Here is a 14,366-nt window from a genome sequence, read left to right on the forward strand (position 1 = left end):
TGGGGGGAGTGTAAAATGATACAGTGACTGTGAAAAACACTGTGATGGTTCCTCACAAAACTAAAAATAGAATTACCACATGATCTTGCAATTCCGCTTCTGGATATAGATCCAAACAGACCAAAAGGCAAGGACTTGGGAGTTATTTGTACGCCCACGTTCACAGCAGCGTTACTCACAGCAGCTGAAGTGTGGCAGCAATCCAAATGTCTGTTCTCTTGACCGATGGAAGGATAAGCGAAATGTGTACACGTTGTTGTTCAGTCGGAAAAAGAAATGGTGTTCTGAGATACGCTATGCCACGGAAGAACTTCTGAGGACATTAATGCTCAGTGAAATAAACCAATCATAAAAAGGTAAATACTGTGGGATTCCACTTTTATGAGGTATTTGGAGTAGCTGGAACTTTACAGAAAGTATAATAATGGGTGCCCGGGGCTGGGAAGGAAGGAAGAATGAGGCGTTATTGTTTAATGGGTAGAGTTTCAGTTTTACAAGATAAAAAGCTATGGGGATGGATGGCAGTGACGGCCGTGCAACAATATGAATGTCTTTAATGCCGCTGAACTGTACATTTAAGAACCGTGAAGATGCAGGGCGCCGGGGTGGCCCAGCTGGTTAAACACCCGACTCTTGATTTCGGCTCCAGCCATGATCTTGGGGTTGTGAGATGGAACCCCGTGTCGGACTCTGTGCTCAGTGGGGAGTCTCCTTGAGATTTCTCTCTCCCTCTGCCCCTCTCCCCTGCATTCCGTCTCTCTCTTTCAAAATAAATCAGTCTTAAAAAAACCCTGTTAAAATGATGTTATATTTTGCCACAATAAAAAATTTTTAAAAAATCAAGAGTGCAAAAGATTGATATGAACCTATCAAATTTAAAAACTGTAGTGATTAAAAAATCATTAATTTTATTTTTATTTATTTATTTTTGAGAGAGACAGAGAGAGAGAAAGAGAGTGCATGTCCATGCATGGGGAGGGGCAGAGGGCTTGGAGGGAAGGGACAAGCAGACTTCTGCTGAGTACAGAGCCTGATGCAGGGCTTGATCTCACGACCCTGAGATCATAACCTGAGCCAAAATCAAGAGTTGGGGGGCGCCTGGGTGGCTCAGTCGTTAAGCGTCTGCCTTCGGCTCAGGGCGTGATCCCGGCGTTATGGGATCGAGCCCCACATCAGGCTCCTCTGCTATGAGCCTGCTTCTCCCTCTCCCACTCCCCCTGCTTGTGTTCCCTCTCTCGCTGGCTGTCTCTCTCTGTCAAATAAATAAATAAAATCTTAAAAAAAAAAAAAATCAAGAGTTGGTCGCTTAACTGACTGAGCCACTCCGGTGCCCCAATTTTTTTTAAAGGTCTTATTTTTAAGTAATCTCTACACCCAATGTGGGGTTCAAACACATAACCCCAAGATCAAGAGTTGCATGCCCCACCAACTGAACCAGCCAGGTGCCTCACAAAATCATTTAAAACACAAGCAATAATATCAGAGAAAATACTGACCCCTAGAGAAACAAGATTCTTCTCTGAACAAGATTCTGTAGGATTGCAGAGAAAGAATACTGACATTTAAAGGTCTTCCCCTAAGGAAAGAGCAAGATGTCCTTAAATTTAGTTGGGCAATAAACCACTTTAATGTTAGCAGTACCTGTCACTCTGGCACCAATAGAAATCACAGATAATTTCATATCACATTACACCTGTCACAGTTATCGTGAAATAATGTTTACTGTCATCCACTACTTGGAAATTAATTAGACTCACTGCTAGATTGTGTTATTTAATGTCTTAACAAAAAAGTATACATCTTGATAACTATTAATGTAATTGGTTTCCTTTGTTATTGTGATATAATTTCTACCATATGTTATTTAAAACCAATTTTCTGAGGCATCCACAGAAGCCTACCTTTCAACAAGCCCTGCCCACACAGACCTACCAGTTTCTCAGTGCCTTGATGTTTTTATCCTAATTTTAATTTTTTTTTTAGATTTTATTCATTTATTTGACAGAGACAGAGAGCAAAAGCAGGGGGAGCAGCAGGCAGAGGGAGAGGCAGAAGCAGACTTCCCGCTGAGCAGGGAGCCCAATGCCAGGCTTGACCCCAGGACCCTGGGATCATGACCCGAGACAAAGGAAGATGTTTAACCAACTAAGCCACCAGGTGGCCCCCTCATTTTAATTTTTATTAAATTAATGTATGTTCATAACTTTAAAAATAAGTAAAAGCACGGCCATGAAAGAAAAATAAATAGGACTACATCAGAATTAAAAACTACCTTGTACAGGGGCGCCTGGGTGGCTCAGTCAGTTAAACATCTGCCTTGGGCTCAGGTCATATCCCGGGGTCCTGGGATTGAGCCCCGAGTTGTGTTGCGTCGGCCTTCCTGCTCAGCGGGGAGTCTGTTTCTCCCTCTCCCTCTGTCCCTCCCCTGCTTGTGCTCTCTCTTGTGTGCACTCTCTCTCTTCTCTCAAATAAAATCTTAAAAATAAAAATAAATAAAAACTACCATGTATGAATTGATACTATCAAGAAAATGAAAAGACAGGGGCGCCTGGGTGGCACAGCGGTTGGGTGTCTGCCTTCAGCTCAGGGCGTGATCCCCGTGTTAATGGGATCGAGCCCCACGTCAGGCTCCTCCGCTGTGGGCCTGCTTCTTCCTCTCCCACTCCCCCTGCTTGTGTTCCCTCTCTCGCTGGCTGTCTCTCTCTCTGTCGAATAAATAAATAAAATCTTAAAAAAAAAAAAAAAGATTTTATTTATTCGACAGAGAGAGAGACAGCCAGCGAGAGAGGGAACACAAGCAGGGGGAGTGGGAGAGGAAGAAGCAGGCCCACAGCGGAGGAGCCTGACGTGGGGCTCGATCCCATTAACACGGGGATCACGCCCTGAGCTGAAGGCAGACACCCAACCGCTGTGCCACCCAGGCGCCCCAATAAATAAAATCTTAAAAAAAAAAAAAAAAGAAAATGAAAAGGCAACTTACAGAATAGAGAAAATATTTGCAAATCACAAATTTAATAAGGGCCATTATTCAGAACATATAAAGAACTCTTGCAACTCAACAACAAGAAGACAACCCAGTTAACAAATGGACAGGGGAGGCCTGGGTGGCTCAGATCATTGAGCGGCTGCCTTCCGCTCAGGTCATGATCCCAGGACCCTGGGATCGAGCCCCGCATCGGGCTCCCTGCTCAGCGGGGAAGCTTGCTTCTCCCTCTCCCCCTGCCTGCTGCTCCCCCTGCTCGTGCTCTCTCCCTCTTGCTCTCCCTGTCAAATAAATAAATAAAATCTTAAAAAAAAAAAAAAGGAAAAGAACAAGAGCTGGCTTTGTCCATGTTTAAAAAAAAAATCATGAAAAAGGAACAGAGGAAGAACGACCTCTTATATGAATGGCCATAGTAAACATTTGATGGACAGAGTTTGGTGATAAAGTCAGAAAAACCTCTGAATCTCCACAGATTTCTCCAACAAAAATGTAAAAAGAGCCGACAGGTATATGCAAAGATGCTCGACATTAGTAGCCATCATGGAGATACAAATTAAAACCACAAGATGCTACTTCATGTCCACTAGGATGGCTCGATTCAAAAGACCAGTGACTGCAAGTGTTGGTGAAGATGTAGAGAAATGAGAATCCTCATATTCTGGCGGGAATGTTAAATGGTGCAGCCCTGATGACAACAGTTGGGCACGTTCCTCAGAGATTTAAACACAGAGTTCCCATATGATCCAGCAATTCTACTCCTAGGCATGTATCCAAAAGAAATGAACATACGTCCACACACACACACACAAGTGTTCATAGCAGTGTTACAGATACTAGCCCAAAAGTGGAAACAACCCAAATGTCCATCAACAGATGAATGGATAAAATGAAGTACCCCCATGAAGTGGGGGAGTATCCAGCAACAAGGAAGGACGTGCTGGTAGGTGCTACGACTTGGATGAACCTTGCGAACATTATGCAAAATGAAACAAGCCAGACACGAAAGACCACATATTGTATGATTCCATCTGCATAAGTATTCAGAAGAGCAAATCCCCTGAGACAGAATTCGTGGTTGCTGAGAGGTGAGGAGGAGGAGGGAATGAGGAGTGACTACGAAGTTACGGGGTTTCTTTCTGGAGCGATGAGAATGAAATCAGTAGTGATGGCTGTACAACACTGAGTGTACTAACTGCCACTGAACGGTACACCTTAAAAGGGTGAATTTCATGGCTTGTGAATCCTAGATCAATAAAGCTGTTACAGTGTGAAAAAAGAAAAGAAAAAGCCTTCCAGAAAGACAACTGAAAGACAGATATGAGGAAGAAAAGATCAGAGGCTGAGGCTCCATCCGACAGGTCCCACATCTGAGTGATGGGAGTTTCGCAGAGAAAACAGAACAGATCCAAGTGCATAAATTATTTTTAAAAAGTAAATGCAAGGTGGGCGGGGCGCCTGGGTGGCTTGGTCAGTGAAGTGTCTGCCTTCGGCTCAGGTCATGATCCCAGGGGCCTGAGACCCAGCCCACGTCGGGCTCCCTGATCAGTGAGGAGTCTGCTACTCCCTCTCCCTCTGCCCCTCCCCCTGCTTGTACTCTCTCGCTTGTACTCTCTCACTTGTACTCTCTCAAATAAATAAAATCTTAAGGAAAAAAAAGTTAATGCAAGGCTATTTCTCAAAAACAAAAGACCTGTGTCTCCACCCAGAAAGGGCCTATCTGCTGCTGCCACATGAACAAAGCCCCTTTCCTCGGCGCGGCACTGAGAAAGTTCACAGGAGAGGTCAAGTGAAGAGCCTAACAGCTTCCATCAATAAAAAAACACAAAGGCTTGAGAAGTGGAATGCATCAAACTTTTCAGTACAAGTAAGGGAAGCTAAACACAATACAGCCTTGAAGATTCAGAGGGAAAATGATTTTCAGCATTATGTTTATTGGTACGTATATATAGATTATAGGTGTGTGTGTATATATATAGGTTATATATATATATCTACCTTTAAACATATACATTTACGTATATAATTTATTATTTTCAACTTTACAACCAGCCCAACCATGTGAGGTCTGAATAAAGATAGGCAGTTTCCAAAAATTTATCTCGAATTAATTGAAGGTGTGTGCCAGCAAAATGAGGGACGACAGCCAAGAAAGCAGGAGGCCATGTGGTCTGGAAAGCGGGGTGTCCACCATGGGACAGTGGCCAAGGGCAGTCCCAGGTGATGAAAAGTGAATTCTGTGGACAGCAGCTAGGCAGCAGGCCCAGAGAATAACCTGGCCAGACGAGAACAGAGAACTAGAGGGCACCAGGGCAAATCTGAAATCATGAGTTTATGGGATACGTGTGCAGGTCTGGGAGACAGCATAGATGCGGGCTGGTGGATGTGGTGGCACGCGTGGGAAAGCAGCAAGAGCTGAGAAAACGAAGGGCATGAAAAAGATGAGCCAGTCCTTCATTTTAGGAAAAAGAAAATGCGGAAAAGGAAATGAAATCATCATACGGTATTAGGCTCTGCAGTGAACAGTATTTCCATGCTCACGGCGCCCAGAACTGCCGACGGTTACTTAACCCCCAACTGTGATGTCCGACACGGAGGGTCGCGCCCAGGAGGCCGACGTGGCAGAGCTAACCGCTCACTGCTTAGAGCAGGAAATCAGTACATGGTGATGACGAATTTGAGAGGAAATAAAAGGTAATCCCATGTAAAAGACAAAAAGCTGCAGTAGCAGGCGAACACTAGAACGCACAGCTGCCCAGAGCTGTGGGCAGGGAAGGCGGAGGCCGGGCCGTGGGCTACCTGGTTCCTGCTGGAAGGCTTTCAGTGCATTCTCTGGGCCTTGCCTCCACTCTGACTCGTTCAATACTCTTACTGTGAAAAGTTCTTAGGTACACAGCTCTCGACTGTTCTCTGCACAGCAGCAGGTGTGACATCAAAGCTGGGACACTGGCCTAGAGGGCCATGGATACGGACCCATCCCAGGTGGCTCTCCTCAGGCCCCACGCCATCCATCCCTTCTGGATACTCTAGAGACCTGTCCTTCCTGCACGTTCTCTGGAGAGGGCCCTCACTGAGGACGAGCTGTGGCTCCTGGGGCCATGGCCTGGAACTTCCCAGGGGCCACCCCTCTCCTGTTATCAACTACCTGTGAATCTAGGCTCCCTGCCTATTTTTAGCTCTTTCTGGGACTCATTTCTTGGAGGAATAGGCACAGTATAGACAGAAACAGAAGTGGGGGGGGGAGTAGCTGGCTTCTGTGTCCCCCCCCTGCACAGGTCCTCACATGCTACTGAGGCCCGAGGTTAGATCCTTGGGGCGTGGCATATAGTAGGCACCCAATAAGGAGCTGCTGTAGGCATAAGTATGGTACCAGCTGTCTCTGTGTTCGCCACTTCTTTGGGCCCTCCCGTGCATGGCCACCTTCAGTCCTCAAAAACGCTCATGCAGTTGGAGGGCAGGAGTATCTATCTCTCCGTTACACAGAGGAAACTGAGGCTGGGAGGCACCTGACTACGGTCACTTCACGAGGAAGGGAAGAGCTGGCCTTCAAGCCTGGGTGTGGCTGAGCCCACAGCCTGTACTCCCAGAAATCCTTCCCGGATAAAGGTTAGGTTAGGCAGATAGAGGGAAGGAACGAAGGGAAATACGTGGTGAGCTCACAGCCGACTCAAGAAGGGAACCTGAGGCACGAGCCGGGCCCCTTCTCTCCAGCCCGGGGGCCGTCCCTGCGGCACTCACCTTCTTCAGAGAGGTTGTTCTCTTTGGTCTCCTTGTCCATCTGGCAGCACCAGCCCTCCAGCCGCTCCGTTTCTGCCTGAAGTAGCTTCAAGAACCAGTAGCCGTCCCGGCGGCAGGGCCCCGGCTGCGCTGGCTCTGCTGGGGAGCTGGAGGAGGTCTCGAGCCAGGGGTCGGGCGGGGGCAGCGAGGAGGCCTCTAGGGCAGGGTCGCTGTTGTCTCCATAGGAGAGGTTGCGCTTGATCTGGGCAATCTTGGGGGCCTGCCGAGGGCCAGCATCGATGCTGATGGAGTTGGGGTGTGGGGTGCAGTCCGGGAGGCTCCTCTCAGATGACTTACAGCTTGAGTCATTGGCATCCTGGGTATCTGAGTCGGTGTCCCGTCGGGAGGACATGCTGTGAGAGGGGGCGCTGCTTCTGGGGGTGGGGGTGGGGTGAAGTAGGGTGGGGACAGGAAGAGGTGAGAGTCACCAGGAGGGCCAGAGACCAGAGGCCACCCCGACCCGGACACACGGGAGACAGAGAAACGGATGCATCGTCTGCTCACCATGCGCCTGAAGCGGGTCCCACGGCCCCCATCTCATTCTCTGCTCAGCCCTTGCCCCACCCGTCCGCGCCCACACGCGCACACACACACACGGACAAGGTCATAAGGTTGCCTGTTTACTGCAGTGGGGCCAGGAAGACCACCAACATCAGGGTGCTGGGCTATGTCTCTGCTGGCCTCGGCCCCCCGAGGGCTGATTAATCTCGCAGAGCAAGCGCTCACTGGCCCGCCCGCCTGCCTGCCCAGCCTCCCATGCCTGGGCCGCTGCCCGAACCCCAAACCCAGCTTGGTTATTAGAAATCCAGCGAGGAGAAGTGGGTTAGGGAGAGCAGGAGGAGAAGGCGCAGGAGAGGTGAGAGCAGAGGGAGGGAGAGGAGGGGGAGAAGCAGCCACCACCTCTGTGCGACTTACCGCCAGTCGTCCTCTACCTGAACCCCGATGGACTGGAATTTGGTAGCGGGACTGGGCTCCTCTTTTGGCACTGGCTGAATGCAGTCAACCTTATTGAAGGACAACGACAGCGACGGCACGGAGACAAAGACAAAAATAAAAAACAAACACCACACTTGCTGCTGAAATTCACATTAGTGGGACGACGCAGAAGGACAGACAGACACGAGGCATGCGGACACTGCACGTGGGCCCGAGGCCGGACCCAGTGAAGCCGGGCACTGCTCATTCGCGCGGAGGCGGGCGGGCAGGTGGGCGGGAGGTGGGATGGGGTGGAGATGACTGGCTTTCCCTACTCTGAGGAGGGTGCCATCACATCGATTGCTTTGGGTCCGTTGTCCTCCGAGAGGTGGGAACCGTTCCTTCTAGTCCTCTCCTTTACACGCATCAGAGAGAAGAAAAAAAAGAAGGACGACGAGAGAGAAAGAAAACACACACACACACACACAAAGCCACAGCCGTTATCTGGTGTAGTCGAAGCTGGGGGCTGTCTTGAGGCAAAGATCTCTCCCCCAACCCTGCAGCTGAAGGGCAGGCTGGAGGCGCCTGTCTCAGGGCCAAACCTTGGACAGCGGTTCTGGATTGGAAACTGCCCCCGAGGTGAGAGCCAGTGAGGTCCCAGGACGCTCTGGGATGCCGGGCCTGGATGGCTGAGGTTATCTTCAGCAGTGGGTGGGCCTGGGGAGCAGTAGGAAGGGCCAGGGCCAGGGCCAAGTGCAAAAGCTAGCACTTTTTCTACACTCCTGTGAAGTGGAAGGAAACCCGGCAGCAGTCATGCCCCGAGTCTGCCTTTCTTCTCTGGGACCAAGATGCGTGGCCATGGAGCAGCCAGGCCAGCCCTTCCATCACTGCTCATGAATGAGGGAGAACCCACACTTCACCTAGGGCTTGAGGTACCAAGGGGGTGGGATGAGGGTTGTCAGGGTATCCTTGGAAATTGGGCACTCCCAGTCCCTTGTCTTCACAGATGTGACAGGGGCTGTGGGGCTTTCTGGGGCAGGGGCCGGGCGCCAGGCTCCTGGCCACGGGGACACAGCTGCGCTTCTCCTGCAGCAAGTTTCCACTCGGGGAGCGCAGAGTCACGATCTCAAAGAGCTGCAACAAGAGCTTGGCATGGGGGTGTGGGTGAATCCCAGGAAGGGGAGGCCCAGGATGGACTCAAGAGCTAGGATCCTCATCCCCGTGTGAATTTCTGGATGAAAGGAATCAATGGTGAGCTCAGCTCAGACCTGAAAAGACAGGAGCCTCTGGTTTGGCCAAGGAGAGGGTGAGGCTGCCCAAACAACAACCCTGGGTGGTCAAGACCAAGACACTAGGCTACTTGCGATGTCCCCAAGAATCCCTCTTGGAGCAGCTGCACGGGGCAGGGGCTGGTCTCCTTACAAAGGAACCCAGAAACCACTAGTCTCCTGGACAACTCTGTTCCTGTAGTTGTGGGCAAACTGAAGCCCTGAGTTGCCTCTTAGGGGGGAAATAATTCAGGCCAGGGCAAAAAATTGGCTAGTGAGCCTTCTCTGGTCCGAGCCATTTGGTCTTCCTCGTGTCTCAAGTTCCTTGGGCATTCTAGCGCTCTGCCATCCACTCGACCACATCCGGTTGCTCAGGCGTGGCTGAGGAAATGGGGAGCCCTTGCACCCTAAGCCACAACACACACCAGCTTGACCTCCCTGAGGGCTCCGCCTTCCCCAAGCTCAAGGCTCACTGTAGCTGCCCTCCCTTCCTCCCTGCCCTGAGTGTGGTCCACTTTAGTCTGGAGGTCCGGCCAGAGCAGGGAGAGTCCTTACTCTGGACTCAGAGCACTCTTGAATCCTGTGAGGCAGGGCTCCAGCTGCCCCAGTCCGGAGACAGAATTGCTGCTGTCCGGTACATGCAAGAGGCGCAGTGAAGCAGTGGAGGGGAGCTGGTGTGCCCTGTCCTGCCGCGTGCCACAGCCGTGGGTGTACAGCGAGTGTGGCTTCCAGGACGGTCTGCTGGCTTTGGCTACTTGGTCCTGGGGAAATATCTGCCTGGATCCTTTCCCATGGAGGGAGGCATCAGGACCAGCATCACACTTCTCAATTTGAAATGGGCCTGGTGCCTCGAGCCACCTACCTGTCCCCAAGGCCCGAGAGGGCTCTGGGTAAAGTTCCCCTCAAGCAACCCCCATGGCTCAAGGGCTCTGGGTCCCGGGCCCCAGGCCCATCGGCATCTAGGCTCCAAGCTGCTCCCGCCGCCAAGCAGGGCGGCGGCCTCCGCACCCGAGCTGACCTTGGATTAGAGAACTGTTAGGCCAGTCCCACCTCCCACACGTCGACTGGCAGGGCAAAGGGTGGAGTGGACAGACAGACAGTGGACAGGCAAACAGTGGACAGGAGATGGCTGGCTGAGTGTAACTACATTCACTGGGACAGCCCATCGGAAGAGCAGGGACGCGTGCCCACAGCCGCAGACTGCAGCACGAGTGGAAATGCAAGGGAGGCGCGGCTATGGGTGGAATTTGGTTCGGCCACTTGGAGCCAACCCCCAAAATACAGACAAACCACTTTGCCCCGGAGACCTAGTGGGCCTCCACCAGATGTAATTACACACAGGCAGGTGCACAGAGTGGGCTGAGGACACAAGAGTGTGAAAGGGACTCCTACTTGTATTCCTATAGATGACAGTTTCCTTTTGGGGATGGCCTCGGGGTGGGATTCGGAGCTGGTCAGCGTCCCTTGTTCACTCTTCAGAGCTGCATGTTTTGGGGGTGGCTCAGGGGCCTCAGGGGCTGGGGTGACTCCGCCCCGCGTCACACTGGGCGGTCGGGTACTGCTGTCCAGGCTGTCTGACGAGTTGCTCAGGCCCGACTGGCTTGTCACCTCACTCTTGTGGTCCTGGCTGTCCAGATAGGTGTCCTGGGCAGACTCAGTACTGCTCTGGACCGTGACAGAGATGAAGGGCTTTGACGTGGTACGTGGAGGGACCGGTGGGGGGGTCTTCTTATACGCCACTAGGCATGATGAACCTGCAGAGAGGGGAGAGGAGGCGCAGGGAGAAGGTAAGGTCCCAACACTCGCGAACCCCTTTAAGTTTGAGGCCCCACCTGACTGGCCCAGCTCTGGACTCAGCTGTTCCCTCAAGGAAGATTTCTGGAGCAAGAGAGTGAGGGTCTGACAGCAGTGACCAAGACAGACAGACACAGGCCCTGCCCACCCTCCTGCTAGGCCAAGGCCAAGTCTAGCTGGAGATGCCAACATGGACCAAAGACCTCCTCCACCTCATAGTCCCATACAAAGTATTCTCCAGCTGGGGCATGGGCTAGATGATAAAGTTCACGGTGCTACAGGCTGTGACAGAGCCTGACCCAGTGCCAGGGAGGCAGTGACAGAGGAGTAGACGGTGGGAGTGCTAAGGAGTGTTAACCTTGCTTCCTAAAGCTCACTGAGACCCCTACTGCTCTCCCTGCTTTTCCTCCTCTACCCTCCCTCTGCTTGGACGCCCCCTCCCTGTCTGGTCAAAGACCAACACCTCCTTTAGGGTCCAGCTAACCCTACCCCCATTTTGCTATCGCCCCCCCCCCGCCCCCAATTATGTGAAAGCCCCATATACCAGTCTGCCTCCCTCAAGACTCCACCACACCTGGTCTGATTCCCTATTCTCCACATGATTCAGGGAACCAGGACCTACCACAGGTGGGAGTTGGGGTCATCTCTGATTCTCATTCCAGCCTGGCCTGGGGCTGGCCCACAGGGACAGAACACTGAAGGCCCACAGCTGGCTTCTTAAATGCTCAGCTTTTTGTCTGAAACAGAAGGTGCTGTTCAAACAGCAGTCGCTACTTGCTGTAAGGGGCTGGGTCAGATTGGACAGCTTTTCTCAGCATCTTAACTCCAAATGCCCTTTCCCCCATGAGGACTAAAACAAACCTCTACCCGGGCTGGGAGTGGGAGCCAGATGAGCGACTTTAAGCTCTGCCTTCAAGTGGCTACCAATCATGGTGATGGTGATGGCCCAGTGGAAACCCACAAAACCAGGCCTGGTGCCGCAGGGGCCCCCGGCCGGGCCCAGCAGAAGCCATGCGCCACTGCGAGAATCACTACACAACCCTATCCGAATGGCTGAGTTACGAAATGGGGACAACATTAAGTGCTGGGGAGGATGTGGGGAAACTGAATCACTCATACACTGCTGCTGGGAATGCAAAATGGTACCGCCACCCTGGAAACCGGTTTGGCAGTTAATTTTTTTTAAAATATTTTATTTTTAAGTAATCTCTATTACTTAGCTCAAACTCACAACCCAGAGATCAAGAGTCACACGCTCTACTGACTGAGCCAGACCAGGCGCCCCTTGGCAGTTTCCTTTAAAACTAAACATGCAGTTATCCTCCAACCCAGCGGCCGCACTCTTGGGCATTTATTTATCCCACAGAAATGGGCACATGTTCACAAAAGAACTCCTACGTGAGTGTTCATGGCAGCTTTATTTGTCCTAGCCGGAAACTAGGAACCACCCAGGTGCCCTTCGGTGACCAGGTTAGCACGCGGTGGCACGTCCAGGCTGCGGACTACTACTGAGCAACGAAAAGGAACCCACTACTGAGGCAGGCAGCAACCGGGATGAATCGTGAGCGAATTAGGCCAAGTGGAAAAGCGGTCTCAGAAAGGTACACACTGTACAGCTCTATCTATAAAGCACTCGAGAAGTGGCCTGATTACAGAGACGGGAGGCAGGCCAGTGGCTGGTGGGGAGAGAAGGGGAGAGGGTAATGCGGAGGCTGGGAGGGACATGGTGTGGCTACAAAAGGGTGACAAGGATCCCCTGTGTGCTAAGAAGGGGGACAGGCGGTGGACATTAGAACCTGCACGGCACTAGACACGAAGTGAGGAAAGGGAAGGTAGTGGAATCGGGATATGTCAGTATTCTGGTTATGATATTATATTAGGTTTGTAAGATTTTACCACTGAGGGAAACTGGCAAGAGTAGACAGGATCCTCTGTATTATTTCTTACAACTGTATGTAAACTGCAATTACCTAAAAATAATTTAATTTAAAAAGCCCTTCCATCCCTCTGACAGACATGTGTTAGGCGGGCCCTGTATAGACTCCAGGAAAGCTAGGAGCAGAGAATTGGCCGTGAAATGAGTGCCTGAACTTAGGTAACAGAGGCCACAGTGGAAGAGCCCGGAAGCCGTGCCTCACGCCTGAGTGTGGAGGTAACAAAGGGCTCTGGGAGCTCAGAGCCAGGAGCACTCAGTTCCCACTCTGCCTAGAATTTCTCAGTCCTGCTGAGGCCTTGAGAAAACTTCAGGGATCCCTCCAGACAGACACACCCCCAGTCTCTCCTTCCGCAGCCTGAGAAGCCTGGCCCATGGGCAGAAGACTGGCAGCAGGGCAGGCAGGAGGCTGGGCTGTGGTCAGCAGGAGCATGAGCTGTCCACATACTGCTCTGCGGGAGAAGGGACAGACCAGCTCAGGGAAGAGGGGCCCCTGTGGTCAGCTGGCCATAAGGGACAGGCTCACACCTCCAAGCTGGGTCATTTGCTGAACTGTACTCAGCAGCATGATGGCTTTGCGCCCACTTACAGATGGGGCATGTGAGGGTCAGAAAGGTCAGACCACTTACCCAGAGCTGCTAACATAAGTGGCAACCACCACCCGTTCAGCTGTGCAGCTACCTCACTCTGCTACCCTGGCTTTAGGCCCCTCTCCGCTAGGAGGGGGCTGTGGGTGTCTGGGGCCTGCACTGACCCCCGTGCCCCACAGCATCCTGCCAGACTCTGGAGCCCATCTGCAGGGGCATGTCCAAGCTGAGACTGGACTGCTGGAGGAGGAAGGGCTTAGACTAAAGGCAGAGGCCTGGCGTCTGGGCCCTGGCAATTACTCATGGAAGTCTCTGGCCCACTCTGGACTTTTCAGTACCCTCATCTGTTCAGTGCACGGGGAGGAGTTCTAACCCAAGTAACAGCACACCGTATTCACACGGCCCTTGACAAACTCAAAGCGTTTTCCTATTTGTTTTCATTCAAGGATAGGAGAGATTCCTATCAACTGCAGGAGAGATTCATGCTCTGAATCCCTCTCTCCACTGCCTGAAATTCTACCATGTGAGAGTCATTCCTTTGATGGTAAGGAGCCGGAAACTAAAGGCAGCAGGGAACCAGACAAGCCTGAGTTCAGATCCCAGCTCTGTCCTGTACTAATCTGGTGGCCACAGGGAGGGATGACATAGGCTACATCACTGAGAGTAAGGCTCAGGCCCAGGGCTGGCATGGCTCCTACTAGTTTCTGGTACAGAGGGAGCTAGACCTGGAGTAGGGGTAGGGGGTGGTGAGCCACCACTGGGTCACTGGTCAGAGAGGCTGGGCTGGTTCTCTGACCAACCCTGGGAAAGTTCTCCTGTAAGAGCTGGACATTAAGAGCAGCTTGGTGAAGCCAATGGCTAGCAGTGCCCAGCAGAGCAAGAACTGAGTTCTAAGCTTGGCTGAGGCTGTGGGACCCCAGCCAGGGTCCTTGTCCCCATCTATGGGGTGGTGCTGTAACTGGCCTGGAAGGGTTAGTGTATGCAGGGACCTGTGTGGAAGCGGCATCCCCGCCAGGAGACAGTGGGGTGCCCACAGTCAGGAACCTGGACAGAACAGTGACCCTCCAGCCTCTCGCTCAGGGTTGTCTAGGTCCAGAGTCCTGCAGACACAC

At 51.9% G+C, this 14,366-nt stretch overlaps 1 protein-coding gene across 4 annotated transcripts in view; it reads right to left on the minus strand.

Moving 5' to 3' along the window:
- The window catches only part of DLGAP4 (DLG associated protein 4), a 134,400-nt gene that overhangs the window by 22,299 nt on the left and 97,735 nt on the right, over window positions 1-14,366 (minus strand). For 3 of the 4 annotated variants that reach the window (XM_045804541.2, XM_045804542.2, XM_087853605.1), the window contains 3 exons: window positions 10,333-10,694; window positions 7,673-7,761; window positions 6,719-7,131 (listed from right to left, as the gene is read on the minus strand). In XM_045804541.2, coding sequence (XP_045660497.2) covers window positions 6,719-7,131; window positions 7,673-7,761; window positions 10,333-10,694 — 864 coding nt within the window. Of the gene's footprint in view, window positions 1-6,718; window positions 7,132-7,672; window positions 7,762-10,332; window positions 10,695-11,356; window positions 11,897-14,366 lie in introns of those variants that run through there. The other variant, XM_045804543.2, reaches the window with a different exon arrangement.

Source organism: Ursus americanus, chromosome 22 (assembly GCF_024610735.1).
Source record: "Ursus americanus isolate L20-20 chromosome 22, mUrsAme1.1.p, whole genome shotgun sequence".
NCBI classification, from domain to species: Eukaryota; Metazoa; Chordata; class Mammalia; order Carnivora; family Ursidae; genus Ursus; species Ursus americanus.